Source organism: Heptranchias perlo, chromosome 18 (assembly GCF_035084215.1).
Source record: "Heptranchias perlo isolate sHepPer1 chromosome 18, sHepPer1.hap1, whole genome shotgun sequence".
NCBI lineage: Eukaryota > Metazoa > Chordata > Chondrichthyes > Hexanchiformes > Hexanchidae > Heptranchias > Heptranchias perlo.
The window spans coordinates 48,718,272-48,743,711 of NC_090342.1; the positions used below are offsets into that span (position 1 = coordinate 48,718,272).

The window sequence follows — 25,440 nt, forward strand, 5'->3', positions numbered from 1 at the left end:
TTGGCCAGGACACTGGGGAGAACTCCCCTGCTCCTCTTCAAAATAGTGCCATGGGATCTTTTACGTCAACCGGAGAGGGCAGACGAGGCCTCGGTTTAACATCTCATTCAGAAAGTCAGCACCTCCAACAGTGCAGCACTCCCCTAGTACTGCATTAAGTGTTTGTGCTCAAGTCTCAGGAGTGGGACTTGAACCCACAAGAGTTCAGAGGCGAGAGTGTTACCGATTGAGCCTTGACTCACCATTATCAGCACATGATGTGAGATCAAACCACGTTCGTCAAAAGCTGAACCATTGGTTGAAGGCATTTGATCCAATTAATCATTGCTACTAGTATGCATCATATTCTTTCCCCTTTCACCCAGTTAATTACAGATTTCCTATAGGGTTGTTGACAACAAGTCACGCATTAACCCAGAAATAGCAGGCACTATCAGGGCAACCACTAATCTGATTCAAGCTGTGGTTAATACTGACTAGCTTCTGAAAAAAGTTAGACTAATGTGTGCAAATCTTGGAAACTAAACTGAGCGGCTGCAGATGGATTCCTGTTATTCCTTTGTATTGTTAAACCGAGGCCTCGTCTGCCATCTCAGGTGGACGTAAAAGACCCCATGGCACTGTTTCGAAGAAGATGCCCCCCACCCCACCCCCAAAACGTGTCCTGGACAATATTTATCCTTCAACTAACACTAAAAAAAATTATCCATTTATTATATCATTACTGTTTGAGAGATCTTGTGTGCACAGTGGCTGCCGCAATTCCTCCATTACAACAGTGACTACACTTCAAAAGTACTTCATTAGCTGTAAAGCGCTTTGGGACGTCCTGAGGTCATGAAAGGCCCTTTGCAAGTCTTTTTCTTTCTATGGAAAATACTGTGCTGAACTGCAGCAGAATGGAAGCCTCACTCCCACACATCCTCCTCGTATTGAGAAACCAAAAGCCACTACTACACTGGCAGCAGCAGGAGCACTACACTCTCACCAGCATCCAACAATACAAAGGAGGCAAACTCTCCGACTTTTCCTGGGCCATAAGAATGACCAGCAGAAGCAATGAAAAACACCACCCTCCGCACCACTGATAAGTCCAATCAGCTCAAAGAATAAAAGACTTGCATTTATGTAACACCTTTCACGAACTCAGGATGTCCCAAAGCACTTTTGAAGTGTAGTCAGTCTTGTAATGTAGGAAACATGGCAGGCAATTTGTGCACAGCATGGTCCCACAAACAGCAATGACCAGACAATCTGTTTTAGTGGTGTTGGTTGAGCAATAAATGTTGGTCAGGGCACCAGGGAGAATATTTCTGCTCTTCTTCGAATAGTGCCGTTGGATCTTTTACGTCCCCCTTAGAGGGCAGACGGGGCCTCGGTTTAACATCTCATCTGAAAGAATGCACCTCCGACAGTGCAGCACTCCCTCACTACTGCACTGGACTGTCAGCCTAGATTTTATGCTCAAGTCTCAAGCTCCAGGATCACACTGATAAAGGAGAGAATGAGCAGTGACTCTTGTAGGTTGCTGGTGTCCCCATTTGAGCTGTTCCAATGGCCTTAAATGCAAGGGCAATAATTCAATAGCTGATGAAGCTGCAGAGAGAAACCAGACTGGACATAAGTTATAACCCAACTTTCACTTTTAAGATTGATACCCGGTGGGCACTAGATCCAGACAATGATACCGGTCGTGTCCCAGAGCAAACAGGTGCCCAGTTTCGGGCCAAAGGGAGCTTTGAATTTCCTTGTACACTTCGAAGCAACAAACCACACTGGAAGCCTCGCTATCTGCATTTTCAGTTAAATTTAATGAAAGGTCCTTGGCCTGCAGCATTGCACACACTGCAAGGCCTGGACAGTTTCCCAAAGAAACAACTATTAGAGTCACTATCGGTGTATAAACATTACCACGATTTTACTGAGCTTGTCCTGATGCAGCTTTTTGATACTGTGATTCTAATGGGAGTGCAACTCACTTCAGAAGTTGACGTGAATGACAGAACAGCCTCACTCAGTGCTTTTCGCCTCAATTTTAGATGTATCCCACAGGAAAGGAAATTACATTTCACTTCACTGGTTAAAGCCCCATAACTTTAAGAAGTGCAGACAGTCGCTCTCTAACCCCAAAGTACATCAATGCATGGCAGAAGAAAGAGATATTTCTCCAGAATTGGCAGTGTCTGAGGGATTGGGCAAGAAAGAAGTGAAAGTTTATTTCCATCAGTGATGGAATCAATAACAAGGGGCAGAAAAAAGGCTTAATTCTAGAATTAGAGAAGGGGATTCTTTACAAGACGTTTTCTCATGCAAAGGGTCATTAGAAGATGGAACACAGAAGCACAAAAGGCTATTGAAACTGAATCAATCACAACATTTAAAAGTGAATTAGATGAATAGATAAAGAGAAAAAATATTAAAGGATACGAGGAAAGATCAGGAAAAGGGGATTTAGATCACTGATGGGGAGCTAACAGCAGAGGCACGATGGGCCAAACAACCTCATTCAATGCTCAGTTTTCTATGATTCTGTCACTCGACAATGTGGAGAACGATGAAAAAAATTGTAAAATGGGAGCATTTGGACGCGAGAGATATATTTTGGTGATAAGCAATGAGTTTCCAGGGTGAACTCAAACCAGCATTTTATAAATTCTTCCGAGTGAACCACAGCAAATATCCATTTACACTGGTTCAGACAGCTGAAGGAAACACAACATTTTAAGGAATGCAGATGCATTCACATGTCCTAGCAATCTGTACTCGGGTATAATTCCAGAACTAACTAGACAGGAGGGTTTCTGTACCCTTTCCTGCATTCTTTTCTTACAAGGCACAAATACAGAGATTTCATATTTTACTATTGCTGATTGTTGCCCCTTTTCAGATTACATTTATTTTCCTCGAATTAAAAGAAAATTAAACCATTTCTACAGTGTGGTCAGATAATGATTACAATGTACAGAACTTAAAGCACTTCCTGGCACTGAAAGACAAGTGAAAAACATTTGAATTCGTAAGTGCTTTAGTTCTTCACCCTAAAGACACGAACAGATTTAGGGATGAAATACATTACACAAGGACTCATGGGGTTGGGGGTAATATATTAGCATGGATAGAGGATTGGTTAATGGACAGAAAACAGAGTAGGGATAAACGGGTCATTTTCAGGTTGGCAGGCTGTTACTAGTGGGGTGCCGCAAGGATCAGTGCTTGGGCCTCAGCTATTTACAATCTATATTAATGACATAGATGGAGAGACCGAGTGTAATGTATCCAAGTTTGCTGATGATACAAAGCGAGGTGGGAAAGTAAACTGAGGAGGACACAAAGAATCTGCAAAGGGATTTAGACAGGTTAGGTGAGTGGGCAAGAAGGTGGCAGATGGAGTATAATATGGGGAAATGTGAGGTTATCCACTTTGGTAGGAAGAATAGAAAAACAAAATATTTTTAAATGGTGAGAAACTATTAAATGTTGGTGTTCAGAGGGATTTGGATGAACTTGTACACGAAAGACAAAGTTAAGATGCAGGTACAGCAAGTAATTAGGATGGTAAATGGTGTGTTGGTCTTTATTGCAAGGAGGTTGAAGTACAGGGGTAAGGAAGTCTTGCTGCAATTGGTGAGACTACACCTCGAGTACTGTGTACAGTTTTGGTCTCCTTACCTAAGGAAGGATACACTTGCCTTAGAAGTGATGCAATCAAGGGTCACCAGATTGATTCCTGGGATGAGAGGGTTTTTGTTTATTTGTTCATGGGATGTGGGTGTCGCAAGCGAGGCCGGCATTTATTGCCCATCCCGAATTGCCCTCGAGAAGGTGGTGGTGAGCCGCCTTCTTGAACCACTGCAGCCTGTGTGGTGAAGGTTCTCCCACAATGTTGTTAGGAAGGGAGTTCCAGGATTTTGACCCAGCGACGATGAAGAAAAGGCGATATATTTCCAAGTCGGGATGGAGTGTGATTTGGAGGGGAACAGGCAGGTGGTGTTGTTCCCATGTGCCAGCTGTTCTTGTCCTTCTAGGTGGTAGAGGTCGCGGGTTTGGGAGGTGCTGTCGAAGAAGCCTTGGCGAGTTGCTGCAGTGCATCCTGTGGATGGTACACACTGCAGCCACAGTGTGCCGGTGGTGAAGGGAGTGAACGTTTAGGGTGGTGGATGGAGTGCCAATCAAACAGGCTGCTTTGTCCTGGATGGTGTCGAGCTTCGAGTGTTGTTGGAGCTGCACTCATCCAAGCAAGTGGAGAGTATTCCATCACACTCCTGACTTGTGCCTTGTAGATGGTGGAAAGGCTCTGGGGAGTCAGGAGGTGAATCACTCGCTGCAGAATACTCAGCCTCTGACCTGCTCTCGTAGCCACAGTATTTATATAGCTGGTCCAGTTAAGTTTCTGATCAATGGTGACACCCCCAGGATGTTGATGGTGGGGGATCTGGTGATGGTAATGCTGTTGAATGTCAAGGGAAGGTGGTTAGACTCTCTCTTGTTGGAGATGGTCATTGCCTGGCGCAAATGTTATTTGCCACTTATGAGCCCAAGCCTGGATGTGGTCCAGGTCTTGCTGCATGCGGCCTTGGACTGCTTCATTATTTGAGGGGTTGCAAATGGAACTGAACACTTTGCAATCATCAGCGGACATCTCCATTTCTGACCTTATGATGGAGGGAAGGTCATTGATGAAGCAGCTGAAGATGGTTGGGCCTAGGACACTGCCCAGAGGAATTCCTGTAGCAATGCCCTGGTGCTGAGATGTTTGGCCTCCAACAACTACTACCATCTTCCTTTGTGCTAGGTATGACTCCAGCCACTGGAGAGTTTGACCCGATTCCCATTGACTTCAATTTTACTAGGGCTCCTTGGTGCCACACTCGGTCAAATGCTGCCTTGATGTCAAGGGCAGTCACTCTCACCTCACCTCTGGAATTCAGCTCTTTTGTCCATGTTTGGACCAAGGCTGTAATGAGGTCTGGAGCAGAGTGGTCCTGGCAGAATCCAAACTGAGCATCGGTGAGTAGGTTATTGGTGAGTAAGTGCCGCTTGATAGCACTGTCGATGAAACCTTCCATCACTTTGCTGATGATTGAGAGTAGACTGATGGGGCGGTAATTGGCCGGATTGGATTTGTCCTGTTTTTTGTGGGCAGGACATACCTGGGCAATTTTCCACATTGTCGGGTAGATGCCATGTTGTAGCTGTACTGGAACAGCTTGGCTAGAGGCGCGACTAGTTCTGGAGCACAAGGCTTCAGCACTACAGCCGGGATGTTGTTGGGGCCCATCGCCTTTGCTGTATCCAATGCACTCAGCCGTTTCTTGATATCACATGGAGTGAATCGAATTGGCTGAAGACTGGCTTCTGTGATAGTGAGGATATCGGGAGGAGGCCGAGATGGATCATCCACTAGGCACTTCTGGCTGAAGATGCTGCTGGTGATGGCCCACAGCGCCTCATAGATGCCCAGTTTTGAGCTGCTAGATCTGTTCTGAATCTATCCCATTTAGCACGGTGGTAGTGCCACACAACACAACACGTTGGATGGTGTCCTCAGTGCGAAGACGGGACTTTGTCTCCACAAGGACTGTGCGGTGGTCACTCCTACCAATACTGTCATGGACTGATGCATCTGCGACAGGTAGATTGGTGAGGACAAGGTCAAGTCGATTTTTCCCTCGTTTTGGTTCGCTCACCACCTGCCGCAGGCCCAGTCTGGCGGCTATGTCCTTCAGGACTCGGCCAGCTCGGTCAGTAGTGGTGCTACCCGAGCCACTCTTGGTGATGGATATTGAAGTCCCCCACCCAGAGTACATTCTGTGCCCTTGCTACCCTCAGTGCTTCCTCCAAGTGGTGTTCAACATGGACGAGGACTGATTCATCAACTGAGGGAAGATGGTAGGTGGTAATCAGCAGGAGATTTCCTTGCCCATGTTTGACCTGATGCCATGAGATTTCATGGGGTCCAGAGTCAATGTTGAGGACTCCCAGGGCCACTCCCTCCTGGCTGTATATCACTGTACCACCACCTCTGGTCGGTCTGTCCTGCCGGTGGGATAGGACATACCTAGGGATGGTGATGCAAGAGTCTGGGACGTTAGCTGAAAGGTATGATTCTGTGAGTAAAACTATGTCAGGCTGTTGCTTGACTAGTCTGTGGGACAGCTCTTTTGGCACAAGTCCCCAGCTGTTAGTGAGGAGGACTTTGCAGGGTTGACTGGGCTTGGTTTGCCTTTGTCATGTCCGGTGCCTAGTGGTCCGATGCCGGGTGGTCCGCCCGATTTTATTCTTCTGACCTTTTTTTAAGCGAGATTGTACAACTGAGTGGTTTGCTAGGCCATTTCAGAGGGATCTTGGGTTCATGTCACGCTACACGTTACCCCACCAGCGAACAAATGTTATCTGTTTTTAATATAATGGGTCATTTGCTGGCTCTCTCTGCCTTCCGGATGTTTCTGCCTCTCTCTGTTTTTTTTCTCTGTTTTTTTTTTCCCTGTTTGTTTTTTTGTTGAATGTGTATTCGGGGGTTCTGCAGGTGACACCTCTCTGTCTGAACACGGTGATTGCCTTGGCAACGGGCAGTTGCAGGGGCAGTCTGTAAACACCATGTATTGTTCTATATGTATAAATGCGTAGGCTTCAAGGAGCTCTTGAAACATTTGCCTGAGGAAGGAGAAAATCTCCGAAAGCTTGTGAATTTAAAATAAAATTGCTGGACTATAACTTGGTGTTGTAAAATTGTTTACAATTGTCAACCCCAGTCCATCACCGGCATCTCCACATCATTTCAGAGGGCAATTAAGAATCAACCATATTGCTGTGGGTCTGGAGTCACATATAGGCCAGACCGGGTAAGGATGGCAGGTTTCCTTCCCTAAAGGACATTAGCAAACCAGATGGGTTTTTACGACAATCTGGTAGTTTCATGGCCACCATTACTGATATTAGTTTTTTTAATTCCAGATTTTTTATTTAATTAATTGAATTTAAATTCCCCAGCTGCCGTGGCAGAATTTGAACTCATGACTCCAGATTATCAGTCCAGGCCTCTGGATTACTAGTCCAGTAACATAACCACTATGCTACCTTACCCATTGTCCTATGAAGAGAGGTTCAGTAGAATGGGCCTATACTCTTTGGAGTTTGGAAGAATGAGAGGCAATCTCATTGAAACATAAAAGATTCTGAGAGGGCTTGACAGGGTAGATGCTGAGAGGTTGTTTCCCCTGGCTGGAGAGTCTAGAACTAGGGGGCAGAGTGTCAGGATAAGAGGTCAGCCATTTAGGACTGAGATGGGCAGGAATTTCTTCACTCAGAGGTTTGTGAATCTTTGGAATTCTCTAACCCAGAGGGCTGTGGATGCTCAGTTGTTCAGCATACTCAAGGCCAAGATCGATAGATTTTTGGACCCTAAGGGAATCAAGGGCTATGAGGAATGGGCAGGTTGAAGATCAGCCATGATCTTACTGAATGCAGGCTCAAGTGGCCATATAGCCTGCTCCCATTTCTTATGTTCTTAAAGTATTTCCCTGTTACTAGACTTATATATTGTTATTATAGCTCCGGTATAAAATCTAATAAGTAGCAACATAAAAGTCAGAGATGAGAAAAGGCCATTTGGCCCATTGAAGCCCATCCCACTGGTACATTAACTCCATCATGGCATCTAAATGTATTAAAACAACCCCAGTGTTCTTGCCTTGATTATCTTCTTTGGTAGATTATTTCAAACATTTACTCTTAGTAAAGACATTTTTCCCTGGTATCTATTCTAAATGTACTTCACTAATTTTCCTTTACATCCTCTTCGTTCACTGCAAAGGCCTACGTTGGGTTTTCCTTAATCTGTACTATTTTTATAAATTCAGGTGTGCGTGTGTATATGGGGCACATGTTAGACACAGCGTGTGCTTCCTAATTTCAGTTTTTTTTTTAAATTGTGCCTGAGAGAATGAGAGACAGATAGAGATATAAGTCCAGTAATTAATGACAAAAACACTGAAATTAGTATTTGCAGAAATCACTGACAAAACTACAATTCATTGCTACCTGTTCTGAATTTTCTTCCCTCACTGCTGCCTCCCCCTCTCAATATTGAGCCCAAACCCATATTCCACCCTCCTAGTATTGCCAAGCCCCAGGTTCCCCCGCCACAGTGATGTCAGACAAAAGGAATCCCCCAACCTCATACTCGTAAACCTCAGCAGCCCGACCACTGTGCTGCCAAACTCCAGCCCACAACCCCCATCTCCCCCCTCGGTTCTACTGAATCCCAGGACCATCCTCCAGTGCTACCAAAGGCTATAACTGTTGTCAGTGCTACCAGAGTGTAGGATTGTGCCCCTGATGTGGCAGCCAATTTGCGTGCAGCAAGATCCCACAAGCAGCAATGAGATAATGACCAGATAATCTGGGATTCGTTTAGCCATTGGTTGAGGGACAAATGTTGGCCAGGACACCGGGGAGAATGACCTCTTCTCTTCTGTGAAGAGTGTTGTGGGATCTTTTACCTGAGAGAGCAGACGGAGCCTCGGTTAATCGTCTCATCCGAAAGACGGCTCACATTCATGCTTTTGAAATTTATCTTCTGGCTTTTCTTAATTATTAATTTTGTAGTTTTTACAAAACCGTTTTTATAATGGTTCTCTCAGGCTGCATCTTTTGGATAGCTACATGCTACTGGTACATCGTGGGAACGGCAACATGCTATAGACAGAGCTAAGCAATTCCACAAACAACGGATCAGATCAAAGCTCTGTAGTCCTGCCAGATCCAGTCGTGAATGGTGGTGGACAATTAAACAACTAACGGGAGGAGGAGGGTCTGCAAACAACCCCATCCTCAATGACGGCAGAGTCCAGCAGGTGAGTGCAAAAGACAAGGCTGAAGTGTTTGCAACCATCTTCAGCCAGAAGTGCTGAGTGGATGATCCATCTCGGCCTCCTCCCAACATCCTCACCATCACAGAAGCCAGTCTTCAGCCAATTCGATTCACTCCACGTGATATCAAGAAACAGCTGAGTGCACTGGATACAGCAAAGGCTATGGGCCCCAACAACACCCGGCTGTAGTGCTGAAGACTTGTGCTCCAGAACTGGCCGCGCCTCTAGCCAAGCTGTTCCAGTACAGCTACAACACTGGCATCTACCCGACAATGTGGAAAATTGCCCAGGTATGTCCTGTCCACAAAAAGCAGGACAAATGCAATTCGACCAATTACCACCCCATCAGTCCATTCTCAATCATCAGCAAAGTGATGGAAGGTGTCGTCAACAGTGCTATCAAGCGGCACTTACTCACCAATAACCTGCTCACTGATGCTCAGTTTGGGTTCTGCCAGGACCACTTGGCTCCAGACCTCATTACAACCTTGGTCCAAACATGGACAAAAGAACTGAATTCCAGAGGTGAGGTGAGAGTGACTGCCCTTGACATCAAGGCAGCATTTGACCGATTGTGGCACTAAGGAGCCCTAGTAAAATTGAAGTCAATGGGAATCGGGGGCAAACTCTCCAGTGACTGGAGTCATACCTAGCACAAAGGAAGATAATGGTAGTTGTTGGAGGCCAATCATCTCAGCCCCAGGTCATTGCTGCAGGAGTTCCTCAGGGCAGTGTCCTAGGCCAAACATCTTCAGCTGCTTCATCAATGACCTTCCCTCCATCATAAAGGCAAGAAATGGGGACGTTCGCTGATGATTGCACAGTGTTCAATTCCATTTGCAACCCCTCAGGTAATGAAGCAGTCCGTGCCCGCATGCAGCAAGACCTGGACAACATCCGGGCTTGGGTTGATATGCGTCATGAATGTTACTTGCCATTTAAGTGCCAGACAATGACCATCTCCAACAAGAGTGTGTATAACCACCTCCCCTTGACATTAAACGGCATTACCATTGCCGAATGCTCCACCATCAACATCCTGGGAGTCACCATTGACCAGAAACTTAACTGGACCAGCCACATAAATACTGTGGCAACAAGAGCAGGTCAGAGGCTGGGTATTCTGCAGCGAGTGACTCACCTCCTGACTCCCCAAAGCCTTTCCACCATCTACAAGGCACAAGTCAGGAGTGTGATGGAATACTCTCCACTTGCCTGGATGAGTGCAGCTCCAACAACACTCAAGAAGCTTGACATCATCCAGGACAAAGCAGCCCGCTTGATTGGCACCCCATCCACCACCTTGAACATGCACTCCCTTCACCACCAGCACACTGTGGCTGCAGTGTGTACCACCAACAGGATGCACTGCAGCAACTCGCTAAGGGTTCTTCGTGAGCAGATCCCAAACCCGCGACCTCTACCACCTAGAAGGACAAGGACAGCAGGCGCATGGGAACAACACCACCTGCACGTTCCCCTCCAAGTCACACACCATCCCGACTTGGAAATATATCGCCGTTCCTTCATCGTCGCTGGGTCAAAATCCTGGAACTCCCGACCTAACAGCACTGTGGGAAAACCTTCACCACACGGACTGCAGCGGTTCAAGGCAGCGGCTCACCACCACCTTCTCAAGGGCAATAAATTCTGGCTTTGCCAGTGACGCCCACATCCCATGAAAGAATATTAAAAAAGTTACATTGCAGTAGGAGGGAGAGTCCCGATTCATCATGGCTACGAACCAGAGCTCTCGGGTCGGGCACCTGAACTTGCCTTGGATTGCTGAGGATCATCGGCTGGAGTCACCATGGCCCTAACACTGGTCGGCTTAGATTTTCTCAACAGGCTGGAATTTTACCACAACTCCTGGCTCGGTCCCAGGTTGGAGGATCCCAGTGGGGAGATTGTGGTTCTGGTAAAGGCAGCCTGCCCTTGGCAAGGGCATCTCTTCAACCTGGAGAAGGATCTGAACAAGGAACAACCCATCAAGCGTGCGTGACGCACGGACCAGTACTAGGGAGTCAGCACCATCCAGAACAGGTCATCACTTCTGGAGGAATGGCGTGGGACGAGAGACAAAGAGCTCTCTGCTATCGGTAGGATCCGGACTGTGTCTTGGTCCACAGGTTCGTCGGAGGAAATGTGACCAAGGATGGGGATGCTGGAGATGGTGCACAGGATCCTTCGTAAGGCTGCTAGGGTCAACGGACCATGATCGTCCAAAACCAAGCCAATCGGCAGCGGCGAAGTGCCAGATGCTACTGTTAACGAAACTTAGGCAGAAATAAAAACTCTGTCATCGCTCCCCTCCCGCTCCGCCCCTGTTCAATGGTAAATGAAAATATTTAGCTACTGACGTGAAAATGCGCCAAATGACATCAGACGCACCGCCGTAATAACCCAAACAACAGCAACTTGCATTTCTATAGCGCCTTTAATGTAGGAAAACGTCCCAAAGCGTTTCACAGGAAGATAGGTTTGAAGGAATGACTTAAAGGAGGAGAGAGCGGTAGAGACAGAGGTTTAGGGAGGGAATTCCAGAGCTTAGGACCTAGACAACTAAAAGCAACTAAATGGTGGAGTGAAGAAAATTGGGGATAGAATCATATGCACAGAAGGAGGCTATTGGGCCAGTCGTGCCTGTGCCAGCTCTTTGGAAGAGCTGTCCAATTTAGTCGCACACCCATTTTTTTCCCCCCTCATAACCCTGCAAATTAGTCCTCTTCAAATAGACACCCAATTGCCTTTTTGAAAGTTCCTATGGAATCTGATTCCACCACCCTTTTAGGTAGTGTGTTCCAGACCTTAACAACCCTCTGTGTGCAAAAAATTCTCATTTCCCCTCTCGTTCGTTTGCGAATTATTTTAAATCTATGATGTCTGGTTACCGACCTACTTGCTCTATCAAAACCCCTCAGAATTTTGAATACCTCTATTAGGTCTCCCCTTAGCCTTCCCTGCTCTAAGGAGAACAATCCCATCTTCTCCAATCTCTCCACGTAGCTGAAGTCCCTCATCCCTGGTATACTTCCTCCCTCATCCCTGGTATACTTCCTCTATACCTTCTCCAAGGCCTCGACATCCTTCCGTAAGTGTGGTGCCCAGAATTGTACACAATATTCCTGCTGAGGCCTAACCAGTGATTTGTAAAGGTTTAGCATGACTTCCTTGTTTTTGTATTCAATGCCCCTATTTACAAAGCCAAGTATCCCTTACATTTTCTTAACTGCCTTATCAACTTGCCCTGCCACCTTCAAAGATTTGTGAATATGCACCCCCAGGTCCCTCTGCTCTTGCACCCCCTCTTCATGTTGTTCCTCCCAAAGCGCATCACTTCACACTTATCCACATTAAATTACATCTGCTATGTGTCTGCCCATTTCACCAGTCTGTATGTCCTCCTGATGTCTGTTACTATCCTCCTCACTATTTTACTGCATCGCCAAGTTTTGTATCATCTGCAAATTTTGAAATTTTACTCCCTATACCCAAGTCCAGGTCATTTATATATAAGAAAAGCAATGGTCCCAATACCAACCCCTGGGGTGTTAATTGTATGATTAAATCAATTAGTGTTAATTGTATTCAGGTGGCAGTTAGCAATTGGGCACTCGCTCGCATCCTTTTTATAGGAGAGCTTATCTAGGGTGTGGTGTGTATGTAAGGAGAATCTCTGAATAAAGGCTTGGAAACAGCTCAAGATCAGGTTTAATATTCTATCCTTCACCACATGGCTATCCAATTTTAAGATGGGAGGCCCCACTGCTTACTTCTCCTCAGTCAGAAAAACATCCATTCACCACTACTCTCTGCCTCCTATTCCTTAGCCAATTATGTACCCAAATTACCACCGCCCCTTTAATCCCATGTGCTTCTATTTTCCACCCACTACACTACCTTTATCAACCCTCTCAGTTACATCATTAAAGAACTCAATCAGGTTAGTTAAACATGATTTTGCCTTTAACAAATCCGTGCTGGCTGTCCATGCTTTTCCAAGTGAGAATTAATTTTGACCTTGACAATAGTCTCGAGTGGTTTTCCCATCACTGATGTTAGACTGGCCTGTAGTTACCAGGTTTATACCTCTCCCTTTTTTTTGAATAGGGGTGTAAAATTTGCAATCCTCTGGCACCACTCCCATACCCAAGGAGGATTGAAATATTGTGGTCAGAGCTTCTGCTATCTCCACCCTTGCTTCCCTCAGCAACCGAGGATGCATCCCATCTGGACCGGGTGACTTATTAACTTTGGGTGATGGAACCTATTTAGCATCTCCTTGCTATCTATTTTAATCCTATCCAATATCTCTACTCCCTCCTTCTCTACTGTGACATTAACTTCACCCTCTTGTGAAGACAGATGCAAAGTCCTCATTCAGTACCTCAGTCATGCCCTCTGCCTCCACAAGCAGATTTCCTTTTTTGTCCCTAATCAGCCCCACCATTCCTTTAACTATCCTTTCACTATTTATGTTTATAAAAGATTTTTGAGTTCCCTTTTATGTTACACACTAATCTTGTCTCATTCTCCGTTTGCCCTTATATCCTTTTTCAATTTCCCCCTGCACTCTCTGTATTCTGCCTGGTTTTGTATTGTGTTCTGTACCTGACATTTGTCATAAACCTCCTTTTTCTGTTTTATTTTAACCTCTATTTCCTTTGTCATCCAGCGAGCTCTAGCTTTCGATGCCTTATCTTTCCTCCTTATGGGAATAGGCTTGGTTTGTACCCGAGCTATTTCTGCCTTGAACGCCTCCATTGCTCATTTACTGTTTTCTTGGCCAGTTTTTGTTTCCAGTCCACCTGTGCTCGATCCCTTCTAAAATCACCGAAATTTGCTCCCTTCCATTTGGGTATTTTCACTGTTGATTTTTCTTTGTCCTTTTCCATATCTACTTTAAACCTAATTATATTATGATCACTAAAACCCAGATGTTCTCCCAATGAAACACACTCCACTTGCCCTACTTCATTCCCCAGAACTAGATCCAGCACTGCTTCCTTCCTCGTTGGGCTAGAAACATACTGATTAGAAAAGTTCTCCTGTACACATTTTAGGAATTCGTCACCCTCCTTGCCCTGTTTTTTCCCCAGTCTATATTAGGATAATCAAAGTCCCCTATGATTATTGCTCTATTATTTTTACATTTCTCTGAAATTTGCCTACAGATTTGCTCCTCTATCTCCATCTCACTATTTGGGGGTCTATACTAAACACCCAGCAATGTAACAGCTCCTTTTCTGTTCCTGAACTCTAAACAAATATATTCAGTCTTTGAACCCTCTAGTATATCGTCCCTCTAAAGAACTCTAATATTATTCTTGATCAATACTGTCACCCTCCTTTCTTTTTTCCTTCCCTATCCTTCCTGAATACATTGTAGCCAGGAATGTTTAGTTCCCATTCCTGCCCATGTTTAAGCCAGGTCTCCATTATAGCCACTGGATTATAACCCCATGTGGCAACTTGTGCCTGCAGCTCATCAACCTTATTTGTAACACTCCTTGCATTAACACACATGCATTCCAACACCATGCTAGTCGGCTTTGCTTTTATCCTCCATCTAATTCCTACTCTTGCTACACTATTCTTTATTCTGTTGCTGTTTGTCCCTCCTATTTTTCTAAGAACCTTGCCCCACCTCTCTGCTGCTATGTCCAGGTTCCCCTCACCCTGCCAAATTAAATTAAACCCTCCCCCACGGCATTAGTTAACCTCCCCATGAGAACATTGGTCCCAGCCCTGTTCAGGTGCAATCTCTCCGGCTTGTACAGGTCCCTCCTGCCCTAGAACTGGTCTCGATGCCCCAGGATTCTGAAGCCCTCCCTCCTGCACCATTTCTCCAGCCATGCATTCACCTGCACTATCTTCCTGTTTCCGTACTCACTAGCATGTGGCACTGGGAGTAATCCAGAGATTACCACCTTTGAGGTCCTGCTCTTTAATTTTTCTCCGAGCTCCTCAACCCTTTTCCTACCTATGTCATTGGCTACAGGGACCACGACTTCTAGCTGTTCCCCTTCCCCTCGCAGAATGTTCTGCACCTGTTCAGTGATGTCCTTAACCCTGGCACCAGGGAGGCAACACACCATTCGGGACTCACATCTGCAGTTGCAGAAATGCCTGTCTATTGAGTCCCCTGTAACAACTGCATTTCTACAATTTCTTTCCCCCCCACCCCATGTAGCAAAGTCTCCCAAGGTGCCGTGGATTTGATCCTGACTGCACTCCCCCGAGATGTCAACACCCTCACTGATATTCAACACTGAATTCCGGTTTGAGTGTTGCCACACTCCCAGGGGACTCCTGCACTGCCTGCCTGCTCCTCCTAGTCTGTCCAGTGGTCACCCACTCCCTCTTCGCCTGAACACTCTGTAGCTGCGGGATGACCACCTCCTGAAACGTGCTATCCACGAAGCTCTCAGCTTCCTGTATGCACTGTAGTGACGCCAGCCGCCCCTCAAGCTCAGAAACTCTGAGCTAGTGCTCGAGCAGTTAGTGACACTTCCCGCATAAGTGGTTTTCCAGGACACAGTGTTCCGGAGTTCCAAAATGGCACAGGAGATGCATGCAGCGAGCATCAGCTGTCATAAGAAGTAGGAGCAGGAGTAGGCCATACAGCCCCTCAAGCCTGTTCCACCATTCAATAAGATCATGGCTGATCTTTGACCTCAAATGCACTTTCCCACCCAATCCCCATATCCCTTGATTCCCCTAGAATCCAAAAATCTATTGATCTCAGTCTTGAACATACTCAACGACTCAGCATTCACAGCCCTCTGGGGTAGAGAATTCCATGCCATGTTAGCTAAGTTATTTAAAACTTTTTTTTAAGCTCTAAGACCGTTTAACTGTTTAGCTAACACTAAAACACAAACCAACCACCAAAAAATAACTAACCAACCAGTGAAAACACTAACCAATAAACTAAATACTTACACTAACTTACCTCTTCCTTGTGTTGACTGATTTTTCTGTCTGTTTCAGACTCACCGCTCCTCGGGCCTTCTGCGAGGCTCCGCTCTCACGTTCAGCAAGCAAGAAGGGCTCGCAGTGATGGCGGAAGTTCTCGCAGCCGCAGGAAGGTTGGATTCAATGAAAGCAATCGCACTTTAACAAGGTGCACAGAAGGCCAGAATTGGAGGAGCGCAGAGATCTCGGAAGGCTGGAGGAGATCACAGAGATAGGGAGGGGCAAGGGCCATGGATGGATTTGAACACAAGGATGAGAATTTTAAAACTTAATGGGAAAAATGATCTTTTCATTATCAGCTCTCCCTCAGCAACATGGGGCGGAGATTAAAGTCCTGCATCCGTTAAGAGACAGTCAGGCTGCGACGGGGGCGGACGGAAGGTGCCTGTAGGCGGGTGAGTTAAACGGGCCGAGTCCACGCTCCCATCTTAATTGTCATGTTAATTTTCAAAAGGAGTCGGAATGTGTCCAGCTCTGCAAGAAGGGCTCGCAGCGGTGGCAGTTCTAGAGGCCATGTGAGTGTTAGGACTCAATGACAAGTCATTGCACTTTAACAAGGTGCGAACAGCTGCTTGAATTGCTTGAAATAGTCGGTGTGCTTAATACGGTTTAAGTGGCGCCTTTGTAATTGATGCCTATGGTAATGGTAAATGGTTAACACCACAGTTAGACTAAGGTGGAATCACGGGACAGGTAGCAGAGTGGATAGCAATCTGGCTACAAAACAGAGAGCAGGGATTAAAGGTATTTACTCAGACTGGCGGAAGTTGGGAAGTGGTGTTCCACAAGGATTGGTGCTGGGACCACAGTTCACCATTTACATAAACAACGTGGACTCGGGAATCATAATACGGATGACACCAAATTGGGGGGTATAGTTAATGCTGAGGAAGACTGCAACAAAATACAAGCAGACATTAATATATGCAGAATGGGCTTGTAAATGGCAAATGAATTTCAATATAGATAAGAATGAGATAGTGCATTTTGGTAGGCGGAATAAGGAGGCCACATATTCCTTGGAAAATAAGAGTCTAAATGGGGTAGAGGAGCAAAGGGGGGATCTAGGGTACAGATTCACAAACCATTTCAAAGCAGCAATGCAAGTTAACAAGGCCTTAAAAAGGCAAACAAAGCATTGGGGTTCATTTCCAGAGAAATAGAATTGAAAAGCAGAGAAGATATGTTAAACTTAGAGAACCGTGATTAGACCACACAGAGTACAGTGCATAGTTCTGGTTTCCATTGGACATAGAGGCACTGAAGAAGGCAAAAAATATGTACAAGGATGATACCAAAACTGATAGTTATAACGATCAGGAAAGACTAAACAGGTTGGGGCTCTTTTCTCTAAAAAAAAAAGAGAAGGCTGAGGGGTGACCTGATAAAGGTCTTTAAAATTATGATGGGGTTTGATAGGGTAGACGTAGAGAAAATGTTTCCACTTGCGGGAGTGTCCAAAACTAGGGGTCATAAAAATGAGAGGCAATCCAATATGGAATTCAGAAGAAATTTCTTTACCCAGAGAATGGTGAGAATGTGGAACTTGCTACCACACAGAGTAGTTGACACGAATAGCATAAATGCATTTAAGGGGAAGCTAGATAAGGGAGAAAGGAATAGAAGGATATGCAGATAGGGTCAGATGAAGTAGGATGGGAGGAGGCTTGTGTAGAGCATAAACACCTGCATAGACCAGTTAGTCCGAATGGCCTGTTTCTGCACTCTAACGTCTATGTAATTTGCCCAATATAGGCAGCTGTCTGGGATAAGCAAGGACGCTGTAAATGGTGGGGGCTGTACATACATTTGGCATGCCTAATTTAAGATTTAAGACTCCAGGCATGTCAAACACCTAAAGGACTGGTCAGAGCATTTGTTATACCAACCGTACAACATTGCTGCTAATATCTGATAGACATTACATGTGGACTGATGTGATTCATTTTAAATGTACATGTTGCCCGAGAGCTTCTCAGAAACCGCCACATGTTAAACAGTCATCTTCAAAGAGCAGCGATGATGAATAATGTATCAAACAGATCCAAGCTATAAACAAAAATGTTGAAATCTGTTTCAATCTTACCGGACTGGGTCTTCCACCAATTATGTTAAATCCAAGAGTGTCATTTTCTCGATGTAGAACTATAGTTAAAGGTTTTGTTTCTCCATCCTGTAAGGAGAAAATAAGTGAAAGGAAATTAGGAGCATTCAAAAAGTAATGAAACTGTAAATGCCTAAACTATAATACAGGTGAGGAGCCCAATCTGGCTCATCTCTCCATAGATCACTGTGGAATGACGAAAGAGTTTTTGTTCTCATTACCCTACACAAGACCATTAGCAGTTGCTCAGTGGTCGCACTTTCGCCTCTGAGTCAGCAGGTTGTGGGTTCAAGTCCCACTCCAGAGACTTGAACACATAATCTAGGCTCACACTTCAGTACTGACGGAGTGCTGCACTGTCGGAGGTGCTGTTTTTCGGATGAGATATTAAACTGAGGCTCCGTCTGCCCTCTCGGGTGGACGTAAAAGATATCACGGTACTATTTCGAAAAAGAGCAGTGCATTCTCCCCGGTATGCTGGCCAATATTTATCCCTCAACCATCACAAACAGATTATCATGTTACTTTTTGTGGGATCTTGCAGTGCGTAAATTGGCTGCCACATTTCCTACATTACAAGAGTGACTACACTTCAAAAGTACTTCATTGGCTGTAAAGGGCTTCAGGACATCCTACGGTCATGAAATGCGCTATACAGGTCGGTCTTCCTTATTATTAATCACTCTGTGTAGTGAAGTGCTTCCTGACATTAGTTCCAAACTTGCCATTTACCACTTTATACCTATAATCCAGCAATGGCGGTTTAACTTAAAAGAGTTACAACAGCCATATTAATAACATGCTAGTCAGGTCAGTATATATTTTTGTTTGTGCTTGGAGATTGAATTCAACCAGGATCCGTTCCCTCAATCTAACTTCGGCTTCCTGAGAATTTGCATTCACTTCTGTCTCAAGGCTGCTGCAAGATGATCAGTCCAACTTCAATGCTGCTATATCAAGTAAAACATTAAAGACTTTGAGTCAGATCACTTAATCCAGACTCAGCGTCCACAGCCTTCTGGGGAAAGTGTGTTCCAGATTTCCACTACCCTTTAGGAGTGAAATCAGGAAGCACTTTTTCATACAAATGGCCCAGCACTAATTTTAACATCATGCCCCCTTGTTCTGGATTCCCTCACCAGAGGTAATGGTTTCTCTGTACCCACCCTATCGAATCCCTTTATCGTTTTAAGCACCTCGATTAGATCACCCCTTAACCTTCTAAATTCAAGGGAATACAAACCATGTTTGTGCAACCTGTCCTCATAATTTAACGCTTTAAGTCCCGGTATCATTCTGGTGAATCTGCGCTGTACCCCCTCCAAGGCCAATACATCCTACCTGTAGTGCCCAGCACTGAACACATTACTCCAGATGGGGTCTGACCATGGCTCTGTATAACTGAAGCATCACTTGCTCCCCTTTGTAAGCCAACATCTTTGAGATAAAGGCTAACATTCCATTAGCCCCCTTTGCAGTAGCTTTTAGTGATTTTTGTGCATGGACACCCAAATCCTTTTGTTCCTCCACAGCTCCTAGTCTTTCTCTATTAAGAAAATATTCCAAATTGTCTCTCTCAGACCCAAAGTGGATGACCTCACACTCCCATTGGGAAATCAATGTCGCCAGGGGGTACAGAGTTGACAAAATAGGACAGAACCTCCAGAGTGCCAAACGGCTAAGATCAATATACAGCCAAAGTAACACAAAACTTAGATCCAACAAGCAAAATGACCACTTCAATATGCTGCTCATACTGCCACTTACATAGTCGTGGTTTTAATTTGGGTCAAGTTTGGGACACAGGCTGGGGGAGAAATGCAGTGAGAACATTAGCCACACCCACCTGTCTCCATTTAAATGCTGCAAGAAAAGCATTAAAAGGGAGAATTTGGATGCAGTTTTTACTCTGTTTAGCGTCCAAAGGCGGGTAGTAATTCAAAGGAAAGTCAAGCTCATAATGTTATGATAAAGTCAACAAGAAACAAGCACTGAGCTCTGTAATTGCAAACTCTCCTTTAAAACTCATTACAACCCATTGAAGAACATCACTCAGCTCACATTCTGACTACAGAACAGGAGGAGAACACCCTTTTAAAGGTCGCTATTATCCACTCTTAAGCTGTTTTCACATCTCTCAGGCTGAAGCCAAGTATACGTTTCTTTTGGACAAAAATAAACACACAAAATAAATGTCTCTCTTGGTTTGAACAAGTACTTCCAGTGGGGGTAGATACTGCAGTCAAATCCTGCAAATTGTCACAAATTTCTCTGTAGCCATTGTAATCCTTCTCCCCAGTGGTTGTAACTCCCCTCAAACGGAGACAGTGACCACCAACAATAGTGGTCTGTAGTCTCGGTGTTGCTGTTTATTGTCAACGAACAGACTACAAGAGCAACATTTACATTTTTAGGGCCTGAAAGTTAAGTTTTCAGACCGGCTCAGAGACAGAACGATGATAGGATAGTTACTGCAAGGCTCATTACAATGAACACGGAAGGTATGGGAATCCAGCCTCTATACCTCAACACATTCATTTTCATCTCTTCTAGTTGTGAAAGGTCACATGTGTGTTATTTATTGCCTGGAGGGTAAATGAATCAGAAAACATCCCAACCAAATGTGTAACTTAATAAATATAGAAATATAAGCCAAACAAACAATAGTTCAAACACTACAAACTCCAACCCAGGACAGGACTCATTGCAGTAAATGAAAGGTTTGCCAACAACACAATGGGTTGCTGAAAGGGTTCCTTGTAATCCCCGATTCCAAATTTTAAATCACTGCAGGGTTCCCGCGAACAGCTGTATTTAGAATGCGAGTTAAACACAAGGACACCCCGTTTCTGAAACGTAATTAAAACAAATCACAGAATAACCCTGCCTGCGTGAAGTGGAATTTGAAAGATCAGATGATTGGATACACGATATCTTGAACACGTCAACCAATTTGCCATCTTTTTTTTAAAAAGTCTCCCAGTGTGTTCCAATCAACATTATGTCTTTGAATTAGTAAAAAAGTTAAGTACAAAATTGGAGACAGATGGTTTTGACACTTGAAAGGTTAATCGATTTTTTTAAAACCGTAATTAGGATTTTTTGAGTGAACAACTAGCATTGCTTTTGTTTTCCGTTTTGATCCAAAAACAAGTAATATTAAATATTGTGTGAAATATAGTCCACATTAAATAAACTTCATATTCCATTCTAGCGTCAACAGAAGTTAAAACCGAAGATTAAATCCTAAAGTCACTCCACTTTCATAAATAAATCTCGGACGTGTATAATTGCCTTCTCACCCCCGCCCCCCGCCGTTTGAATTCCTGCAATTAATTCATTCCAATCATTTTTTTTGTTAGACTGGAGTGACTGCATTTGCACTGGCGACTGACATTTACCACATCAGTGACCGATCGAACCCCCAGACTGAAATTGACGGGCACAGCCGTGAAATTAACTTGCAAAAAATAAATGGACGGTTACTTGTGCAATGGACAAACACAGAATAAAGAATGCATACAAATGAGAAGAAGCCCAGCCACGCCCACGACCCTCCTCTCCCCTTCCCTCTTGCCCCCCCCCCCCCCCCCAATCATCTTCTTCCTCCCCTCTCCCGTCTCACTCAACTGCCCCCCACCACCGCCTACCCACTCCTCTTCTCACCCCACTCCCACCTGCCCATTCTTCCCCCTCTCTCCCCATTCTATTCTTGCCCCCTCCCTTCATTGCCTCCTCCCCCCTTCATTGCCCCCTCCCCATTCTATTCTTGCCCCCTCCCCCCTCCATTCCCCCCTCCCCCCTTCATTGCCCCCTCCCCATTCTATTCTTGCCTCCTCCCCCTCATTGCCCCCTCCCCTTCATTGCCCCCATTCTATTCTTGCCCCCTCCCCCTTCATTGCCCCCTCCCCCCTTAATTGGCCCCTCCCCATTCGATTCTTGCCTCCTCCCCCCTTCATTTCCCCCTCCCCATTCGATTCTTGCCTCCTCCCCCCCTGCATTGCCCCCTCCCCATTCGATTCTTGCCTCCTCCCCCCCTGCATTGCCCCCTCCCCATTCGATTCTTGCCTCCTCTCCCCCTGCATTGCCCCTCCCCATTCGATTCTTGCCTCCTCCCCCCTTCATTGCCCCCTCCCCATTCGATTCTTGCCTCCTCCCCCCTTTATTGCCTCCTCCCCATTCGATTCTTGCCTCCTCCCCATTCGATTCTTGCCCCCTCCCCACTTTCTTCACCATCCCCCACATTCTCCAACCCTCCCCTCACTCCATCCACATTCTTGCCACCTGCCCATTCTTCCCCTTCTCTCCCCTCCCTCATTCATCCCACCTGTCCATTCTTCCCCTCCCCCACCAATTCCTCCTCACTCACCATTCTCTACCCCCCCCTCACCATTCCCTCCTCTTCCCCCCCCCCCTCATCAATCCCTCCTCTTCCCCCCCCCTCACCAATCCCTCCTCTTCCCCCCCCCCCTCACCAATCCCTCCTCTTCCCCCCCCCCTCACCAATCCCTCCTCTTCCCCCCCCCCTCACCAATCCCTCCTCTTCCCCCCCCCCTCACCAATCCCTCCTCTTCCCCCCCCCCTCACCAATCCCTCCTCTTCCCCCCCCCCTCACCAATCCCTCCTCTTCCCCCCCCCCTCACCAATCCCTCCTCTTCCCCCCCCCCTCACCAATCCCTCCTCTTCCCCCCCCCCTCACCAATCCCTCCTCTTCGCCCCCCCCTCACCAATCCCTCCTCTTCCCCCCCCCCTCACCAATCCCTCCTCTTCCCCCCCCCCTCACCAATCCCTCCTCTTCCCCCCCCCTCACCAATCCCTCCTCTTCCCCCCCCCCTCACCAATCCCTCCTCTTCCCCCCCCCCTCACCAATCCCTCCTCTTCCCCCCCCTCACCAATCCCTCCTCTTCACCCCCCCCCCTCACCAATCCCTCCTCTTCACCCCCCCCCCTCACCAATCCCTCCTCTTCACCCCCCCCCCTCACCAATCCCTCCTCTTCACCCCCCCCCTCACCAATCCCTCCTCTTCACCCCCCCCCCTCACCAATCCCTCCTCTTCCCCCCCCCCCCCCTCACCAATCCCTCCTCTTCCCCCCCCCCCCCTCACCAATCCCTCCTCTTCCCCCCCCCCCTCACCAATCCCTCCTCTTCCCCCCCCCCCTCACCAATCCCTCCTCTTCCCCCCCCCCTCACCAATCCCTCCTCTTCCCCCCCCCCCTCACCAATCCCTCCTCTTCCCCCCCCCCCTCACCAATCCCTCCTCTTCCCCCCCCCCCTCACCAATCCCTCCTCTTCCCCCCCCCCTCCCCTCACCAATCCCTCCTCTTCCCCCCCTCACCAACTCACCATTCTCCCCCTCCTTCACCTCCCCCCCCCCTCCTTCACCTCCCCCCCCCCTCCTTCACCTCCCCCCCCCCTCCTTCACCTCCCCCCCCCCTTCCCCTCCCCCTTCCCCTCCCCCTCCCCCTCCCTCCTTCACCTCCCTCCTTCACCTCCCCTCCCCTCCCTCCCCTTCACCTCCCCCCCCCCTTCCTTCACCTCCCCCCCCCCCTTCCTTCACCTCCCCCCCCCCCCTTCCTTCACCTCCCCCCCCCCCCTTCCTTCACCTCCCCTCACCTTGCAGTAGCCCGCGATGTTTTTGGTGATGTTGCTGATGTGGATCATGTATTCGTTGAACTTTTTCTGGTATTTCAGGGCCGTCAGCTGCACCTCGCTCTGCAGCGCCGAGACCTGGGCGACCAGCGACTTCTCCCGCTTGCCCGATCGGATGGCCTGCTTCTTCAGCTCTTGCGCCAGGCTGGCCGTCTTGACCTGCAGCGAGCCGCTCTGGGCTTTCAGCGCCTTCAGGCAGCAGTGGCGCTCGCTCTGCTGCACCAAGTCCCGGTGGAGCAGCACCAAGCCGCAACCCTTGTCGCAGATGCCCACCGGCCGGCAGTCGCAGCTCTCCCTCATGTGGACATCCATGTCCTTCAGGTTGAGCACCTCCTTGCAGCCCTTGTTCCTGCACTTGGCCGGGCTGTAGTCGCACATCTCCACATGCTCGGCCAGGTTCTGCAGGTTGACCACCTTGGTGCAGCCCCTGGGGCGATAGTCGCACTTGATGTCCAGCTTGGAGATAAGGTTCCTGAGGGCCAGGACGTGGTTGAGCTCCTTGGTGGACATCCTCTGACACTTCACCGGGCACATGCCTTGTTGAACCACCCAAGGCAGGACGCAGCTCGCACAGAAGACATGACCGCACGGGGTGGTCAAGGGGTCTTCCAGCACCTTATTGCACAGGTTACACTTCAGGTCGGGGTCCACCTCCTCGTTGAAACGGTCCAATTCGAAACCCATCTCGTCCCCCTCCCCTCTCCCTCTCCCTCTCCGTGCGGATCAATGGGAGAGTTAGAAAGTTGCCCGGAGCCGTCTAACTGCGGCCAGAGTCATTGGCAGACTGTGTGCTCAAAGTATGTGAGTGACTGCTGCGAGTTGAATTGCAACTAAGACTGAGTCTCCCAGTCCGACTGGACACTCTCTCTCTCTCTCTCTCACACACACACACACTCTCTGCTGCCAGGATCAGCAGCTGCTGGCAAACCAGAGGCTCCCACCGTATTCCACCTAAAAGTGCCTGCCCATGAAATTTGAGGTCGAGTCCGGAAATTATTATTATATACTGCACCCAGAAAGCGGGAGCTGGGGGGAGGGTATATTCTCTTGGTCGCCCGTGTCTTGTTAAGAGTTAACTCGATGTTTTATTTGTAAAGATCACATTTAAAACAATGTTCACATAAAAAAACAAACTGTTCCAGTGCTCAGCAATGAGGGCACTGGCACAATCACTGGGGAGATATATTTCTCCTCTCCTCCCCTCACCCAGCCCCAATTTCTTTGAATTTATGTCCCTCCCTACCTACCCACCTACCTCTCTCCCTTTTCCCTCCCCCCTCTTCCCCCTCACCTCGGTTTAAGATATATATATATTTATGTGTGTGTATGGTCAATCAGACATTTGAAGTTTAAGTTGGTTTTAAGTCTGTTTATGCTGTATTCTTTGTGTTGCAAAACAAAGAGGGTCTTCACTCACATCTGTGATACACTGTCAGGCAGTGATTGTTGTTCTAAAGTACTCTTTTAATGTTCTAATGCCAACAAGCAGCCCCTTACTGGTTGAATAGCCCTACTATGACCTAACCAGATCACGGTTAGGCTCGTGTACCGTGTGTGGGGATGCTTGGTAATGAAACTCGATTGGGTATACAGTGCCACATGGATTTGAAGGCGGTGAGATTCTGACATCAGCTGTAAAAACACTGCATGAAAATAATCTGGACTTTCTAAACAAAGGGTACATATGGAGATAGATATTAAAAATATGAGATAAAATACCTTGTATATGTTGTAACTGGGTCACAGAGAGTGAAGCAGAGCTGCTACAGTTCACCATGGTCACAGTTGTAATTCTAACTGAAGCACCTATTTAAACAGAACACGCTGGAATGTCAA

General features: G+C 46.9%; 1 protein-coding gene across 1 annotated transcript in view; it reads right to left on the minus strand.

Moving 5' to 3' along the window:
* Nucleotides 1-24,476, minus strand: part of pdzrn4 (PDZ domain containing ring finger 4) — a 425,267-nt gene extending 400,791 nt beyond the window's left edge. The window contains exons 1-2 of the mRNA XM_067999883.1: nt 23,569-24,476; nt 17,938-18,024 (exon numbers count right to left, since the gene is read on the minus strand). Coding sequence (XP_067855984.1) covers nt 17,938-18,024; nt 23,569-24,288 — 807 coding nt within the window. The 5' untranslated portion in view covers nt 24,289-24,476. The remainder of the gene's footprint in view (nt 1-17,937; nt 18,025-23,568) is intronic.
* Nucleotides 24,477-25,440: the final 964 nt, after the last annotated feature.